General features: G+C 52.7%; 1 protein-coding gene and 1 pseudogene across 1 annotated transcript in view; both read right to left on the bottom strand.

Moving 5' to 3' along the window:
• The window catches only part of LOC122544885 (rho GTPase-activating protein SYDE1-like), a 347,492-nt gene extending 328,981 nt beyond the window's left edge, over nt 1-18,511 (bottom strand). Inside the window, exons 1-2 of the mRNA XM_087983163.1 lie at nt 18,495-18,511; nt 12,266-12,564 (exon numbers count right to left, since the gene is read on the bottom strand). Of these exons, the coding sequence (XP_087839289.1) occupies nt 12,266-12,564; nt 18,495-18,511 (316 nt within the window). The remainder of the gene's footprint in view (nt 1-12,265; nt 12,565-18,494) is intronic.
• Nucleotides 1,905-12,226, bottom strand: LOC148136479 (uncharacterized; annotated as a pseudogene).
• Nucleotides 18,512-18,723: the final 212 nt, after the last annotated feature.

Here is an 18,723-nt window from a genome sequence, read left to right as displayed (position 1 = left end):
AGGTCACAGAGATGGCTATTACATCTGGATTTCCACTTCTAAATTGTTTATTTGATTCTTTATGCTGTGTATATTTGTGTACAGAATGGTTGATTGGCTAAGAGAAACTTTGGGCCTGGTACAGTTTTTGAACACTTTCAAACCTACCACATCTTTGTTTTTCCTAACTACTGCTGTATTTTGATATTCTGATTTTTTTCAGATGATAAAGTATTCACATTATGTTTAATATTATTTATGATCTGCCGCTGAATGTTTGCTGATTGTGAAGGTAAGTGCAAAAGTGAAAGGCAAAGATTCACACCTCTGACTGTGTACCAGTTTGTGGGCACCATCCATTGCCCTGGAAGTGAGCTGGCAGTTTGAAAGGCTAACCTCATGCAAGTGGCATGGAGCCAATTAAAGAGAATTAAAAGCCCATCAAGGCCTATCAACAAAGGCTGACAAATTTTCCAGTTGGTCTTTGCATTTCCTGTAAGGTTTCAGGGACTAGGCCAGTTGTCTGGAAGCAGTGTCCCAGCAGCAGACCAGGGGGAGGGTGGGGACGCTGGAAGTCAACACCCATGCAAGCTTTGAGATCTTGTCTGCCCGTCTAAACTATTGTAGTCTGGCAACTTAACTGTGTTGCTTAATCTAAAATTTAAAAAAAATTGACAGCACACCTCTTACAATGAGGGAAGCCACTCTCCTTAGGTATCTTCTTTATCTCTTATCTCATTTGAAGTTGCTGCTTTTTTTCCAATTGGAGGAGTTCCTAATGGTCCACCATTTGAAAATACATCTCCCACTCTTAACTTGCGCACTGGCCCCTAATCTGCAAACCCTAGGAAAATCACGTGACAGTCTCTCTCGTTCTGTGCGACTATGACCTCGATTTGAGCCTGACTTAAGGATGTTAGACAGAGAGAAAACGTTTCCACTGATTGGTGTTGAGGTGGGAAAAAAAGCTCTCCAAATCCAGAAAGCTCAACTAGGAGGGATAAATTCAATCCGGACATCAGGAAAAACACCTTTGCCTGGGGAGTGGCGAATGAAGCCTTGGCCCATCCAACCTTTCCTGATAAACACAACCTGCCCACCCCAGGGATCATTCTATTAAACCCTCTCTGGTGGATTCCAGTGATTTAAATAAATGAGCTTGCAGAATACAGAGGACTCCAGTAGTGGCCTCACCTGCGCCCTGTATAACTGATGCACAATCTCCCTACTCTGTATTCAATTCCCCTCGCAATAAGCTATAGATGTCTGAATTACTTGCTGTGCTTGTGTGATTGAGGGGAGGCAGTGGCGGTAGTGATAATGTAAGTAGGCCAACAGTACAGAGCTCCAAGCCAATGTTCTGGGCTCATGGGTTTGAATCCTAAGGTAAGATGGTGAAATTTGAATTCAGTCAAATCTGCAAGAAAGAGTTGGCCTAATGTTTTTATTTCCAACGGTAATCTGCGTTCAGTGACTTAGTTGGCAATTTCCACATTCAATGTTTAAAAACAAATCTTTCATAGTTCACCCACCACGACACCCAAATCCCTCTGTATCTCAGCTCTCGACAATCTCTCACCATTTAAAGAATACGTTTTTTGTTAATCTTTCCTATGAACAATGCTGCATTCTGTAAATACATCTGCCAAGGATGGCACACCTCAGCTGGTTTTGCTTTAGACACAATTGAAATACTGATAAGGATAGATCTCAGTGGAGGTCCAGACGGAGGATAAACACTGGAATGGACTAGACGCACTAACCATTCGAAACACAAGAACTGGGAGAAGGAGCAGACCATTTGTGCATTCGAACCTACTCTACCTGTCAGCATTCTCAACTCCATTTCCCTAGCCATCTCCTTCAATCAGTGACACCCGTCCCCCGCCCATGACCACTGTTAATCAGAAATTAACATGGTGGAGTTACCCAGCATCAATCAGTAAAAGTTCAGTACTGCGCTGACGGAGATCTGAAATACAAACAGAAATTGCCAGCGAGACTCAGCAGGTCTGGCAGCGCCTGGGGTAGAGAGAGGGGCAGGGTCTGGTATAATCTGCCTTGGACTACACAGCTTCCAAATTCCAAATACTATCAACTCCCTGACAGGAGGCAACACTGCCCCATCTTTTTCCTAACCAGTGGACTCCTTATTCTGAAACTCTGCCCCTCAGTTCTAGATAGCTCCCTCATGAACCACTCAGCATCTACTACATCAAGGCCCCTGGGTCTTTTACGCTTAAATAGAGTTAAGTCTCCTTCTATGATGTGTGTACCCTCTACAATTTATGAAGAGTCTGTGCTTAATTAATTTAAGCACAGACTCTGAATTCCCTCCAGTCATAGGCCTTGATTACCACCAAACGAGAAAAAACTTGAAGCCAGCATAAATTAATCGCTTGTGCATGGGGCCAGGTAAACCGACAACTGTGGGCCATGCTAATTCACCTCATCACCCTGAGGGCAACACACACACACACCTCCACACCCACACCCACACCCACACACTCCCACTGACTCCTGACTCCACCCTGACAGAGAGGCCTGTGTTTGTAGGCTCTATGCTCATCCCCCCATCACCCCTGCTCCTGCAAACCAGAAACAAAGCCTCCTTCATCATCCCACCACTGCCACTCCCCATCTTCCCACTCATGGGGTTTCCCAGATGGAGTCTCCCTGGGCACAGGCAGATTAATCAGTGTCAGGGCCCCCTGCAACACTCAACAACATCCTGCATTCACGCAGCGCCTTGACCTTAACAAAACAATCCAACAGTGTTTCGCCAGAACACTGTCAAACAAGAAGGCAGCCCACCCGCCACCATTTCTGGGGCAATTAGGGACCAGGCAACAAGCACCGGCCTAGCAGTGAAGGCCCCTCCACACCCTTTCAAAAATATCTCTCTTAAAAAATAAACACTGAAACACGTAAGAAGATATTAGTGACAGTTAGCTTGGTCAAACGACATACAAAATAGGAGGAACAGTAGGCCGTTCGGCCCCTCAGGTCTGCCCTCCCATTCGACAAGATCATGGCTGATCTGCCCCAGGCCTCAATCTTTCAGATACCCAAACACCTTCAAAATAAATCTTGATCCACTCGATCATATCGAAAGGATCATCTTGAAGGAGGGGGCAGACAGGTAGAGAGGTTTTGGTGGGGGCACGAGGGGTGTTAAATTTTAACCGTACATTTTAAAGCCCAGGCGAACGCAGGCCATCAGACAGAGGAAGGGTGGGTGAACAGGACACGGTACAGGAGATAGGGAGACCTGTGTTCACACAAATGGACTGAGCACCTCCTGCCTGGTGCACTATAACACTGTTACTGAGCTGTCCGGGAAACTGCCTGGGCTGAGACTGTACAGAGGGGCTGAGTGGACAACTCTGCATACGTGGGCTGGGTGCTTATTGATGGAGTTTTTTTTTAAAATGCCTTCGCTGACTCCTCACAACAATTCTCCTCTCCTGTTGCTGGGACAGCTAGTCGGGCAAGGACCCCCGATCCAAGCCCCAAGTGGAACATGACAACGTGAAGAGTCACAGAGTCATACTGCACAGAAACAGGCCCTTCGGCCCAACTCGTCCATGCCGACCAGGTTTCCTAAACTGAACTACTCCCATTTGCCTGCACTTTGCTCATATCCCTCAAAACTTTTCCTATTCATGTACCCATCCAGATATCTTTTAAATGTTGTAATTGTACCAGCCTCCACCACTTCCCCAGGCAGATCATTCTGTACACGTACCACCCTCTGTATCCCCTGCAGTCCCCCTGAAATCTTTCCCCTTTCACCTTGAACCTATGCCCTCGAGTTTTGGATTCCCCCCTTGACTCTGGGGAAAACACCTTGGCTTATCGGTGCTGAGGCTTTGTTGCAAGCTTTGGCCAAATGTGGCTGACTATCCTAACACGGGACACACCACATTGCCTGCCCGGTGTGGGCTACATGACAAACTGATGTTCTGTGGGAATGCCAACCAAAAAGCCAACAGGCACCCTACCTGATTAGAGGCAGGAGTCAATTCAACTGCCCCTTTCCCCCACCCCCTCCCCCGCCCCCAACCCGTCTCCAAAAAAACTTTTCTCAAGCAAAGCAAGCAAGTATTTTAGATTAGATTAGATTCGATTCCCTACAGTGTGGAAACAGGCCCTTCGGCCCAACAAGTCCACACCGACCTTCCGAAGAGCAAACCACCCAGACCTATTTCCCTCTGACTAATGTACCTAACACTATGGGCAATTTAGCATGGCCAATTCACCTGACCTGCACATCTTTGGACTGTGGGAGGAAACTGGAGCACCTGGAGGAAACCCACGCAGACACGGGGAGAATGTGCAAACTCCACACAGACAGTCACCCGAGGCTGGAATCAAACCTGGGACCCTGGTGCTGTGAGGCAGCAGTGCTAACCACTGAGCCACCGTGCTGCCCTAAATACTGCACCCAACGTGGGGCTCGAACCCACGACCCTGGGATTAAGAGTCCTATGCTCTATTTGTAAAGGCTGGGGACAAAAAAAGATTGTAATGCCATCTGACAGTTTCAGTGTTCTGGGGAGGTTAACCTTCAAATTATGAGGGCCATAGGAAACCCACCCTCCTCACCCCATTCCTGGGCATCCCAAATTCAACACAAATCCTAAATATTTTCCAAACAGCAAAACAGGATGGGGCCTTAAAGGGGACTTCACAGAGGATGTGAACCCACGACTCTGACACGGCCAAAAAGCTCTGCAGCTAAAATGCATATTTGTTTTGTTTCGGTTATCATTCAGAGAGAGGGATCAGATACCTCTGATGGTCACTGTCCTGTCCTCTGCCTCACCAGTTTGAAAAAGCAGCAGCATACCCACTGTTCAGTCTGTAACCTCAAACACATTCCTGAGCTGCTCACTCTCGCTCCAAGTCAGTCAAACGGATTTATCAACAGTCCCCACTTTTAAAAAAATGTAAATATAGCTCCTGCTGCAGCAGAGGCTGCTGGCTGTTTGAAAAGACTCATTTCGCTGCAAACCTTTCTTCGGAGCCACTCGCCCCGTCCTCTCCCACTGGCAACCACTGGGAAGTAACAGCGACATTAAAAATAAACCGTATGGAAAAATTGGTCAGACTGGAACCCTTTTAGTCAGTCCCTACTCTTTCAAAAACTGTCCTGCATAATTCCTGCCTCTCAAACGCACAGCACTAAATGACAGCAGAGAATTCCAGGGAGCAGAGGGAAAGGAATCTTTCTGACTTGCATTCCTGGGTTTGGAAACATTCGCATGTCTCAGTCTCACTACAGACGAACAAAGCAGACGTTAGCCTGACTAACCTCCCCCCACCAAAACAGCAATCCTCCTCACTTTTGCTGCAAAGATTCAGCAGTGACTCTCACAGACTTAACAGAATTAAATATTCCATGGAGCACGTGACAGAAATGTGGACAATCTACAAGACACACTGCAGCAACTCACTAAGGCTCCTTCAAGAGCACCCTCCAAACCCACGACCACTTCCATCGAGAAAGTCAAGGGCAGCAGATACAGGGGAACACCACCACTGGCAAGTTCCCCTCCAAGCCACTCACCATCCTGACATGGAAATACATTGCCATTCCTTCACTGTCACTGGGTCAAAAGCCTGGAATTCCACCCTCCAGTCAGCACTATGGGTGCCCCTACACCACACGGTCTGCAGCTATTCAAAGAGGTCCCTCGGCACCACTTCCCCAAGGGGTGATCACAAGATGAACAACCACCAAGCCAGCAACTCCCACTCCGAGGGAGGTTCAGGAATCGAACAGGATCAGACCATAAGGTATGGGAGCAGTATGAGGACGTTCGGCTCATCCAGTCTGCTCCGCCATTCAATCACGGCTGCTTTGTCCCTCAACCCAATTCTCCTGCCTTGATCCCCTTGGTGATCAAGAACCTATCTTGCTCTGTCTTAAGTACACTCAATGACTTGGCCTCCACAGCCTTTTGCAGCAATGGGTTCCACAGATTTTCCACCCTCTGGCTAGGGAAATCCCTCTTCATCTGAGTCCCTTCACTCTGAGGCTGTGCTGTTGGGCCCTAGACATTCCTACTATTGGAAGCATCTTCTCCACATCCACTCTATCCAGGCCTCTCTGTATTCTGCAAGTTTCAATCAGATCCCCCCCACCTTCCTGCCTCATCCTTCTCAACTCCATCGAGTACAGACCCAGAATTCTCAACTGCTCCTCATATGACAAGCCCTTTCTCTCTCGGATCATCCCTGTAAAGTTCCTCTAGACCCTCTCTAAGGCCAGCACATCCTTCTTAGATACAGGACCCAGAACTGCTCATAATATTCCAAATGCGTTCTGACCTTATACAGCCCCAGCCGCCCATCCCTGCTCTTGTACTCTAGCCCTCTTGAGATGAAAGCTAACACTGCGTTCGCCTTCCTGAACCTACACGTTAAAGCTTAAGAGAATCCTAAACTAGGACTATCCCTTTGTGCTTCAGATTTCAGAAGTCTTTCCCAATTTAGGAAACAGACTACACATTTGCCTACTCTACTGGCCTGTCCAAGTCCTTCTGCAGTCTCCCTCATTCCTCAACACATCTGTCCCTCCATCTGTCTTCGTATCACCTGCACATTTAAACAACAATACCTTCAGTTCCTTTGTCCTGCTTGTTAATGCATAAGGTGAATAGTTGTGGTCCCAACATGGATTCCTGTGGAGCTCCACCAGTCACTGGTTGCCAACATGAAAAAGACCCCTTTATTCCCACTCTCTGCTTTCTGCCAGCCAATCCTCTATCCATGCCAGTACCTCGCCCCTAACACTATTAACTTAACTTATTTAGCAGTCTCCTGTGCACCTGCTTGTCAAAGGCCTTCTGCAACTCCAAATAGATCACATCCACTGCCTCTTCTTTGTCTAACCTGCTCATTACCTCCTCAAAGAATTCTAACAGATTTGACAAACATGACCTCTCCTTAACAAAGCCGTGCTGACACACCCCTATTTAACTGTACAATGAGTACTCCACAATCTCATCCTTAATAATTGACACTAAAATCTTACCAACAACCAAACTCAGGCTAATCAACTTGTTTTCTCCCTCCCTGCTTGAACTGAAGTGTTACATTAGCCTTTTTCTTGTTCCTATGGGATCTTCCCTAACTCCAGTGATTCCTGAACAATCATCACTAATGTCTCCACAAGCTCCTCAACTATCTCCCTCTGGGGTATAATCCATCTGATCCGAATGATTTATCCATCCTCAGAGCTCTCAGTTTCCCCAGCACCTTCTCCTGAGTGATGGCTCACTTCTGCCCCTGACTCTGATATGCTGCTGGTATCATCTGCTGTGATATCTAAATCAAAGTACCTATTCAATTCCTCCATTATTCCTTTCTTCCCCATTACTACGTCTCCAGCCTCATTTTCCAGCGTCCAATGCCCACTCTTGCCTTTTGCTTACCTTTTACATATTTAAAAAAATATTATTTTATATTACTACCTAGCTTACCTTCTCTCCCCTAACTGCTATTTTCGTTACCCTCTGCTGGTTTGTACAAGTTTCCCAATCCTCTGGCTTCCCACTCACCTTCACCACATTGTATACTTTTAAGCAGTCCCTGATCTGCCTTGTCAGCCGCAATGGCCTCGTCCTTGCCTTACTACGTTCCTGCTTCCCTGGGATGGATTTCTACTGTGCCTCCCGAATCATCGCCAAAAAACCCTGCCATTGCTGCTCCACTGTCTCCTGCCAGGCTAGGCCACCCTTCCAATCAACTGGATTGGCCCTTAAGGCCTCAAACTGACAAAAATGCAACTTCTCTTTTGTGTTACCTCTTGTTCACCCATGATCATTATTCAGCAAACATTAATCTCTGAGGCTCGGCGAGAGCTTCAGCAGTTGTTAAGATGAAGGTGATGAGTCTGCCATGTTGTCCAGAGGAGGAGAGCTCTTTAGTAATTGCAGCATTGTGTGTGCCCCTCTCTCTCTCTCCAAAAGGGTGGTCAGGGTCTGGGACTGAAAACCCAGCAGAGGAGGCAAACAGTAGAGGGTCCCTGGTTTGTGCTCAATCTGTTTAGCAAATCCTACTCTTGCTCTTTGAAATGTTTAATTTAGTCTTTACCTCTTAACCTACATATGGGGTGGCACGGTCAGGTGAAGTGGCCATGCTAATTGTCCATTGTCTGCATTAGTCAAAGGAGGGTGGGTTACTCTTCGGAGGGTTGGTGTGGACTTGTTGGGTCAAAGGGCCTGTTTCCATATGGTAGGGAATCTCATCTAATCTAATCCACCTAACCTACACTTCCATAAACACTGTGGGATAACCTAGCATGGTCAATCCACTCTGCCCTGCACATATTTGGACTGTGGGAGGAAACCGGAGCACCCGGAGGAAAACCACACAGTCACAGGAAGAATGTGCAAACTCCACACAGACAGTCACCCGAGGCTGGAATCAAACCTGGGACCCTGGCACTGTGAGGCAGCAGTGCTAACCACTGAGCCACCGTGCCGCCCTGTTAACTACGGGAAATGCACGGTACAGGGATAGGGAGCATGGGTTGGGTGCAATACACTTTGGAGGGTTGGTGTGGACTCGATGGGCCGAATGGCCTATGTCCATACTGTAGAGATTCTATGACACCCCCAATCAGCTCCGGCCTGCACCCAACAATGGATGACAAACATGGCTTTGATCTTCTTTCCGCTTAAATCCAGGCGCTGATTCCAGAGGTGACGGATAACATGGAAATATAGAAATTAAAGGCAGGAGCAGGCCTTTGAGCCAGGATCTAGCTTCTCGAAAACATTTAGTGCTTTGGTCTCAATTGCTGTCTGTGAGTGTGGATTCCACAGGATCCCCAATGATCTCAGTCCGAAATTGCCTACCCCGTGTCCTCAAACAGTAGCCCTTGTTTCGAGACTCTCTGGTCATCAGGAAATTCTTTCCCATGTTTACACACACCAGTCCTGTCAGAATTTGATATGTTTCGATGAGATTTCCCCCTCATTCCTTGAAACTGCAGTGAATATAGTCCCAACCAATCCAGTCTCTCTTCATACATCAAACTGACCATCCCAGGAACCAGCAAGGTAAATCTTTGTATCACTCCCCAAAACTGCAGACAGTATTGCAGGTGCAGTCTCACCAAGGCCCTGTGTACGTACAGGGAGACATCCCTGCTCCTGTACCGCAATCCTCTCACCGTGAATAACAGTATACCATTTATCGGGCCCACACATCCCTGCTCCTGTACACCAATCCTCTCACCCTGAACAAAAGTATACCATTTACCGGGCCCACACATCCCTGCTCCTGTACACCAATCCTCTCACCCTGAACAACAGTATACCATTTATCGGGCCCACACATCCCTGTTCCTGTACACCAATCCTCTCACCGTGAACAACAGTATACTATTTACCGGGCCCACACATCCCTGCTCCTGTACACCAATCCTCTCAACCGTCCCACACCCACCTACACCCTCTCCCCTCACCCACCCAACACCCTCTCTCCTCCCTCACTCCACCCTCTCCCCTCCCCCACCCCCACCATCTCCCCTACCCCACCCTCTCCCCTCCCTCACCTCCACCATCTCTCCTCCTCACTCCCTCCCTCTTGCCCATCCACACCCTCTCCCCTCCCTTGCCCCCATCCTCTCCCCTTCCTCGCTCCCACTCTCTTGCCTCCTCACTCACATCCACTCCCCTCCGTCTCCCCACGCTCCCTCTCCATCCATCTCCCTCTCGCACTCTCCCTCACTCCCTCCTCTTCTCCATCACTCCCCCTCCCCTCCTTCTCTCTCTCTCTCATCCTCTCCCTCCCTTTCCTCTCAGTCTACCTCCCTCCCTCGCCTTCTCTCTCTCTCCCCCACTCCCTCCCTCGCCTTCTCTCTCTCTCCCCACCTCCCTCCCTCTCCCCTCCCCCTCTCTCCCCCTCTCCCCTCCCCCTCTCTCCCCCCCTCTCCCTCTCTCCCCCTCTCCCTCCCCTCTCTCCTCTCTCCCCTCTCTCCCCCCTCCTCCCTCTCCCCCCTCTCCTCTCCCATCCCACTCTTTCTTCCCTCCCTCTCCCCTCTCTCTTCCCTCCCTCTCCCCTCTCTCTTCCCTCCCTCTCCCCCACTCCCCTTCTCTCTCCCCTTCTCCCTCCCCCTCCCCCTCCCTCTCACCACCCCCCCACACTCCCCACCCTCTCCTCACCCCCCTCACTCCCCCACCCTCTCCCCCCCACTCCCCTCTCCCCTCCCCCCTCCCCCACCCTCTCCCCCTCACTCCCCTACCCCCTCCCCCTCACTCCCTCTCCCCCCCCTCCCTCCATTCCCCCCCTCCCTCCCTCTCCCCCTCTCCCCCTCCCTTCCCTCTCTCCCCCCCTCTCTCCCCCCTCTCTCCCCCCCTCCCCCCCCCTCCCCCTCCCCTCCCCCTCCCCTCTCTCCCCCCCTCCCCCTCTCTCCCCCCCTCCCTCTCCCCCCTCTCCCCCTCCCCTCCCCCCACCCCTCCCCCCCTCCCCTCCCCCTCTCTCCCCCCCTCCCCTCCCCCTCCCCTCTCTCCCCCCCCTCCCCTCCCCCTCCCCTCTCTCCCCCCTCCTCTCCCCCCTCCCCTCCCTCCCCCCTCCCCTCCCCCTCCCCCTCCCCTCTCTCCCCCCCTCCCCTCCCCCTCCCCACTCTCCCCCCTCCCCTCCCCCTCCCCTCTCTCCCCCCCTCCCCTCCCCCTCTCCTCTCTCCCCCCCTCCCCTCCCCCTCCCCCCTCCCCTCTCTCCCCCCTCCCCTCCCCCTCCCCTCTCTCCCCCTCCCCTCTCTCCCCCCTCCCCTCCCCCTCCCCCTCCCCTCTCTCCCCCCTCCCCTCCCCCTCCCCTCTCTCCCCCCTCCCCTCCCCCTCCCCTCTCTCCCCCCTTCCTCTCCCCCCTCCCCTCTCTCCCCCCCTCCCCTCCCCTCCCCCTCCCCTCTCTCCCCCCCTCCCCTCCCCCTCCCCTCTCTCCCCCCTCCCCTCCCCTCCCCCTCCCCTCTCTCCCCCCCTCCCCTCCCCCTCCCATCTCTCCCCCCCTCCCCTCCACCCTCCCCTCTCTCCCCCCTCCCCTCCCCCTCCCCTCCCCTCTCTCCCCCCTCCCCTCCCCGTCCCCTCTCTCCCCCCTCTCCCCCCTCCCCTCCCCCTCCCCTCTCTCTCCCCCTCCCCTCCCCCTCCCCTCTCTCCCCCCTCCCCTCCCCCTCCCCTCTCTCCCCCCCCTCTCTCCCCCCTCCCCTCCCCTCTCTCCCCCCCTCCCCTCCCCCTCCCCTCCCCTCTCTCCCCCCCTCCCCTCCCCCTCCCCTCTCTCCCCCTCCCCTCCCCCTCCCCTCTCTCCCCCCCTCCCCTCCCCCTCCCCTCTCTCCCCCCCTCCCCTCCCCCTCCCCTCTCTCCCCCTCCCCTCCCCCTCCCCTCTCTCCCCCCTTCCCCTCCCCCTCCCCTCTCTCCCCCCTCCCCTCTCTCCCCCCCTCCCCTCCCCTCCCCCTCCCCTCTCTCCCCCCCTCCCCTCCCCCTCCCCTCCCCCTCCCCTCTCTCCCCCCCTCCCCTCCCCTCCCCCTCCCCTCTCTCCCCCCCTCCCCTCCCCCTCCCCTCTCTCCCCCCCCTCCCCTCCCCTCCCCCTCCCCTCTCTCCCCCCCTCCCCTCCCCCTCCCATCTCTCCCCCCCTCCCCTCCACCCTCCCCTCTCTCCCCCCTCCCCTCCCCTCTCTCCCCTCTCCCCCCCTCCCCTCTCTCCCCCCCTCCCCTCTCTCCCCCCCTCCTCCCCTCTCCTCCCCTCCCCTCTCTCCCCTCCCCCCTCTCCCCCCCCTCTCTCCCCCCCACCTCCCCTCTCTCCCCTCTCTCCCCCCCTCCCCTCTCTCCCACCCCCTCCCCCCCCTCCCCTCTCTCCCCCCACTCCCCCCCCTCTCTCCCCCCCTTCCCCCTCTCCCCCCTTCCCTCTCTCCCCCCCCTACCTTCTCTCCCCCCCCTCCCTTCTCTCCCCCCCCCTCCCTTCTCTCCCCCCCCCCTTCTCTCCCCCCCCCCTCCCTTCTCTCCCCCCTCCCTTCTAACCCCCCCCCTCCCTTCTCTCCCCCCCTCCTCCCTTCTCTCCCCCTCTCCCCCCTCTCTCCCCCCTCTCCCCCCCCTCTCTCCCCCCTCTCCCCCCTCCCCCCCCTCTCTCCCCCCTCCCCTCTCCCCCCCTCCCCCTCCCCTCTCTCCCCCTCCCCCTCCCCTCTCTCCCCCCCTCCCCTCCCCTCCCCTCTCTCCCCCCCTCCCCCTCTCCCTCCCTCTCCCCCTCCCTCCCTCTCCCTTCCCCTCTCCCCCTCCCGGTACCTTCACTCCGGCCGTTTTTTAAACTTTTTCTCCTCCTGGCCCGAAGTTTGGCGAAAGTTTTGCGGAGTAGCGGTTCGGCCATGGCAGGGCAGCGGGAGGGGCTGGGGCTGGGGCTGTCCCCCGGGGGGGAAGGGGCTGCTGTCTGGGTCTGTGTCCGGGACACGGAGCTCTCTCTCCCCGCCCCCGGGGCCGGCAGGACCCTCCTGTCCCGGTCCCTGTCCCGGTGCCGGGCCGTCTCCGTGTCCCCGCGATCCTCCTCCTGCAGCCGCCTCCTGCTCAGCGCCAGCCCCTTCCAGCCCCTGGGGGGTGGGGAAGCCAGGAGAGGAACCCCCCGGGGACAGATCCCCCACCCCCCACGACAGAGCCCCCACCCCCGGGGACAGATTCCCCCACCCCCCACGACAGAGCCCCCACCCCCGGGGAAGATCCCCCAACCCTCAGGAAAAATCGCCCACCCCCCAGGACAGAGCCCCCCCCCCCCCCCCAGGACAGAGCCCCCACCCCCCACGACAGAGCCCCACCCCCGGGGACAGATCCCCCACCCCCCACGACAGAGCTCCCATCCCCGGGGAAGATTCCCCAACCCTCAGGACAAATCGCCCACCCCCCAGGACAGAGCCCCCCCCCCCCCTCCAGGACAGAGCCCCCACCCCCCCAGGACAGATCCCCCAGCCCCCCCCCCCCCCCCCAGGACAGAGCCCCCACCCCCCACGACAGAGCCCCCACCCCCGGGGACAGATCCCCCACCCCCCACGACAGAGCCCCCACCCCCGGGGAAGATTCCCCAACCCTCAGGACAAATCGCCCACCCCCCAGGACAGAGCCCCCACCCCCCAGGACAGAGCCCCCCCCCCCCGGGGAAGATCCCCCAACCCTCAGGAAAAATCGCCCACCCCCCAGGACAGAGCCCCCCCCCCTCCAGGACAGAGCCCCCACCCCCCAGGACAGATCCCCCAGCCCCCCCCCCCCCCCCCCACCCCAGGACAGAGCCTCCCACCCCCCGGGGAAGATCCCCCAATTCTCAGGACAAATCGCCCACCCCCAGGACAGAGCCCCCACCCCCCAGGACAGAGCCCCACCCCACCCGGGACAGAACATCACCCAACTTCCAGGACAAACCCTCAGCCCCCACCCATCAGAAAGATCACCCCACACTCCTGGGACAGACCCCACTCCCACCCCACACCCTGGGAAAGAACTCCCCACCCGCTGGGACAGACCCCCCCCCCCACCCCCACCTGGTTATCAAACCCTCACCACCATCACCTTCGGGACAAACCTCAGTCCAACACACACCCCCGCCAGAGCAGTTTCCTCCCCGCCCCTCCCACTTCTCACGTTCCCCAGGCCCCCACCTCCCAGGTTCCCAACCACATGGACAGAACCCCAACACCCCCACCCCCTCCAGAATCCCCATCCCTGCGACAGACTCCCAACCTCCATTGCCATGATCCCCATCCCTGAGGGACAGTGCCTGGGAATGGGATTCAGTGACCGAGTGTAGGATGGGCATGGCTTGGGGATGGTGGGATCACAGACTAGGGAACATGGAGAGAGTCTGGGAATAAGCGCTATGGTCTGGGAGTGGGTGTTGGTGGGTCAAGATCCGCGAATTGAAGAGACAGAGTCTCGGGATGAGTGTCAAGGACTGGGAATGAAGAGAACAGGATTTGGAAATGGGGAAGAGGGTCCAGGAGTGGACAGTGAAGAGGTTTATCGAAGATTACAAAGTAATATTAATCCATTGGGTCAATGGAAGTTAGTTTCGGATAAATGTGAGCTGTTGCATTTTGGTAAGTCAAACCAGGGCAGGACATATACCCGCACTGGGTGGCATGGTGGCTCAGTGATAAGCACTGCGCCAGGGACCTGGGTTCAATTCCCGCCTCGGGCAACTGTCTGTGTGGAGTTTGCACATTCTCCCCGTGTCTGCATGGGTTTCCTCCCACAGTCCAAGGATATGCAGGTTAGGTGAATTGGCCATGCAGGGGTAAATGTAGGGGAATGGGTCGGTGTGGACTTGGGCTGAAGGGCCTGTTTCCACACTGTAAGGAATCTAATCTAATCTAATAGAACCATAGGGAGTTTTGTTGAACTGATGAGTGCAGGTACAAAGTTCTTTAAAAGTTGCTTTACAGGTGGACATGGTGGTTAAGGAAGCATTTAGCATACTTGCCTTCCTTGCTCAGACCATTGAGTATAGAAGTTGGGATATCATGTTGAGATAGTGCAGGCCATTGGTGAGTACTGTGAGCAGTTCTGGTCACCCTATTATAGGAAGGATATTAATAAGCTGGAGGAGGTTCAGAAAAGAATTACCAGGATGTAATTGCGACTGGAGGGTTTGAGTTATAAGGAGAGGCAGGATAGGCTGAGGCATCTTTCACTGAATGATGGGAGGTCAAGGGGTGACTTTATAAAGGTTTATAAAATCAGGTGGGGCATAGGTAAGGTGAACAGCAAAGGTCTATTCCCCAGGGTGGGGGAGTTCAAAATTAGAGGGCATAGGTTTAAGATGAGGTGGAATGATTTAAAAGGGACAACTTTTTCACATAGAGGGTGGTTCGTATGTGGAATGAACTGCCAGAGGAAGTGGTAGATGCAGGTACAATTACAACATTTAAAAGACATTTGGACAGGTCCATGGGCAGGAAAGGTATCCAGGGATTCGGGCCAAAAGCAGCCAAGTGGGACTAGTTTAATTGGGGGAAACTTGGTTGGCTTGGACTAGTTCAACTGAAAGGTCGGTTTCCGTGCTGTATGACTCTTAAGAGTGTCGAGGAGTTGGGTAGTGTTTCTGAAAATGAAGGAGAGGAATTGAGAATGGGAGAAAAAGATTCTGGAATAGCTGTCGTGGACTGAGATTGAGTGAGAGAGAGCATGGGATTGGGATGAAAGTTTGGGAATTATGTGGGAATGGGAGGTACAGTGTTTGGGAATGGGACTGGAAGAGCAGAAATTTCCTACAATTAAATATTGGGAAAACTGGGGGCATAGTTTTCCATCACAACGCTAATCTCCATTCCCTGGCTGCTGACCCTATCCCTCACCATGGCAACAGTCCGTGATTAAGGCAGTCTGTTTGCACCCTTGACTGAGATAGGTTTCATGTTTGTAATCAATAAGACCTCCTGTATCCATATTGCCACCAAACCTTATCCCCCTGATCCATTACAGAAACCCTCACCCTTGTCTTCTTTTCCTCTGGACTTAGATATTCCAACACACTCCCACTTCTGTCCTCAACAAACTCAAACCCATCCAAGACTCTGCTGCTGTGCTCACCAAGATACATTGGCTCCTAGTCAAGCAACATTTTTGTTTTAAAATTCTCAGTTTGTTTTTTCAAATTCACCTCTAGCCTTAGTTCCCTGTTATCTCAACGATCTCATTCAAATCTCCAGCCCTCTGAGATATTTACCCTCCTCTCATTCTGCCCTCTTGAATACACCTAAGGATGTAGTGGTATTGTCACCAGGTGAGTAATCTAGAGTCCTACAAATGTCCTGGGATGCAGGTTCAAATCCCAGCACAGCAGCTAGTGAAATTAATGGGAATTCTGGAATTCCAAGCTAGCCAAATGGCAAACAGTGCTGAGTGTTATAAAACCTACCTGGTTCACTGATGTCCTTTTGGAAAGGAAATCTGCCATCCTTACCCAGTCTGGACTATACATGACGCCAGACCCACCATAATGTGGGTGGCTTGTCCTCTGGATAGTTAGAGAAGGGTACTAAATGCTAGCCTGCCCAGAGATGGCCCATGCTGTGAATGAATAAAATATCATCCTCATGGCTTGGTGGCCTTCACTTTGTTCCAAATCCTTGTCTAAGCTCTGGAATTCCCTCTCTGTCACTTGTCCTTCTTTTCTTGCTTTCCAACACTCACTAGCTCTTTGGTCTAGCCTTTCGGTCCTCTGAGCAAATATCCCTGTAAGTAACTCAGTGTCAGACTTTGCAATCTTCTTATGAAGAACCTTGGCTTTTTGTTTTGTATTAAGGGCAAAGAAACTGTTGATGCTGGTAGACAGGCAGGAGGCTGGCAGAACACAGCAAGCCAGGCAGCACCAGGAGGTGGAGAAGTCAATGTTTCAAGTGTAACTGAGTCCTGAAGAAGGGTTATACCAGAAACGTTGACTTCTGCACCTCCTGATGCTACCTGGCTTGCTGTGTTCTTCCAGCCTCCTGCCTGTTAACTTTGTTTTGTATTAAGGCCATTGTATAAACATAGGTTGTCTGAATTGGAGTTTTGGAATAGGGGATAGGGTTTGTGAATGGAGATCAGGCTGTGGGAATTGAGAAATGGAGATCCGGGTATAGGATTGAGAGCTATGGTTGTGAAAGAAAGATCAGACTCTGTGAAGGGGTCTGATGCCAATTGGTTTGTGTAACTCCTGAGGAGCCCCTGTCTTCCACCCAATGACCCCACTGCCTTTAACCTAGTTCATGTCGTTTGCTGACCATCTGACAACCTTTGCCACCTTATGTTTGTTCAGGTCGCACCAAGGAAGGTTGTGGGAAACATTCCTCAGAGCTACACAGCTCAAAGGTTGCTGTGACCTTTAATCTTCACAGAAAGTTCCGGTTCAGGTCAGAGGGTGGGGTCAGGGTCTCAAGGTGGGGTCCAGTTCAGAGCCATCGAGTCATACAACACAGAAACAGACCCTTTGGTCCAACTAGTCCACGCCAAACATAATCTCAAGCTAAACTAGTCCCACCTGCCTGCTCCTGGCACATATCCCTCCAAACCTTTCCTATTCATGAACTTATCTCAATGTCTTTTAAACGCTGTAATTGTACTCACAACTACCATTTCCTCTGGACATTCATTCCACACATGAACCACTCTGTGTAAAAAACTTGCCCTTCATGTCCCTTTTCAATCTTTCTCCTCTTACCTTAAAAGTATGTCCCCTAGTCTTGAAATCCCCCACCCTAGGGGAAATAAAATCTTTATCTGTGTCCCTCATGATTTTATAAACCTCAATAAGGTTACCCCTCAACCTCGTACACTCCAGTGAAAAAAAAGTCCGAATCTTTACAATCTATTTTCATGTCTCAAGCCCTCTATTCCTGGTAACATCCTGGTAAATCTCTTCTGAACCCTCTCCAGTTTAATAACACCCTCCCTATAGCAGGGTGACCAGAACTGGGCACTGTACTCCAGAAGAGGCCTCACCAATGTCCTGTACAACCTCAACATGACACCCTAACTCCCATACTCAAGGGACTGAGCAATGAAGGCAAGTGTGCTAAATTCCTGAATAACCACCCTGTCTACCTGTGATGTAACAAATCTGTCCACCATGACAAAGAGTCATTCTGTCCTTCACACAGTCTGGTAGATCAACTGGTCAGTATCAGTGCTCTGGCTGTAGTTTGTGACACGCTCAGGTTTCACAGTCAGCTGTGAGAGCTTCAACCTCTTTTGAGATTCCTGGCCATGAGACTGATGGTCGAACTCTGTCTCGAGACTGGGTGATTGGCAAGGCTCCCAACTCTGTCTTGTTTTTATGACCACCTTATGGATTACTGTGATGTGGGTTTTCATAGAATCAAAAATTCCCCTCGAGTGTGGAAACAGGCCATTAGGCCCAACAAGTCCACACAGAAGAGTAACCCACCCAGACCCATTCCCCTACCCTATTACTGTATATTTCCCCTGACTAATGCCCCTAACATACACATCCCTGAACACTATGGGCAATTTAGCATGGCCAATCCACCCTAACCTACACATCTTTGGATTGTGGAAGGACACCCATACAGACACAGGGAGAATGTGCAAACTCCACACAGACAGTTATCTGAGGATGGAATCGAACCTTGGTCCCTGGCGCTGTGAGGCAGCAGTGCTATCCACTGAGCCACCATGCCACCCAGCAACGTGATGTATTAAATAGGGCAATGTTTCTGTTTGCTCCCATCACATTACAAGTAGATGTGGGTAAGACAGTTTCTTTAATATTCATCTATGGGATGTGGGCGTCACTGGCCAGGCCAGCATTTATTGCCTATCCCTAACTAAGAATCAACTATACTGCAGTAGGTTTGGAGTCACATGTAGGCCAGCCCAGCTAAGAATGGCAGATTTCCTTACCTAAAGGACACTAGTCAACCAGATGAGATTTTCCTAACAATTTGACAGTGGTTTATGGTCATTATTAGACTCTTCTTTCCAGATTATTATTGAATTCAAATTCTACCGTCTGCCACAGTGAGTTTTGTACCCAGATCCCCAGAACATTACCTGAGTCTCTGGATGGCACAGTGGTTAGCACTGCTGCCTCACAGCACCAGAGACCCAGGTTCAATTCTCACCTCAGGCAACTGTCTGTGTGGAGTTTGCACATTATCCCCGTGTCTGCGTGGGTTTCCTCCGGGTGCTCCGGTTTTCTCCCACACTCCAAAAAAAATGTGCAGGTTAGGTGAATTGGCCATGCTAAATTGCCCGTGGTG

This window comes from Chiloscyllium plagiosum, unplaced genomic scaffold, assembly GCF_037043375.1.
Source record: "Chiloscyllium plagiosum isolate Xiang-an unplaced genomic scaffold, Cpla_swu_hap1 HiC_scaffold_45, whole genome shotgun sequence".
Lineage (NCBI taxonomy): Eukaryota > Metazoa > Chordata > Chondrichthyes > Orectolobiformes > Hemiscylliidae > Chiloscyllium > Chiloscyllium plagiosum.
This window is presented reverse-complemented; position numbering and strand designations above follow the sequence as displayed.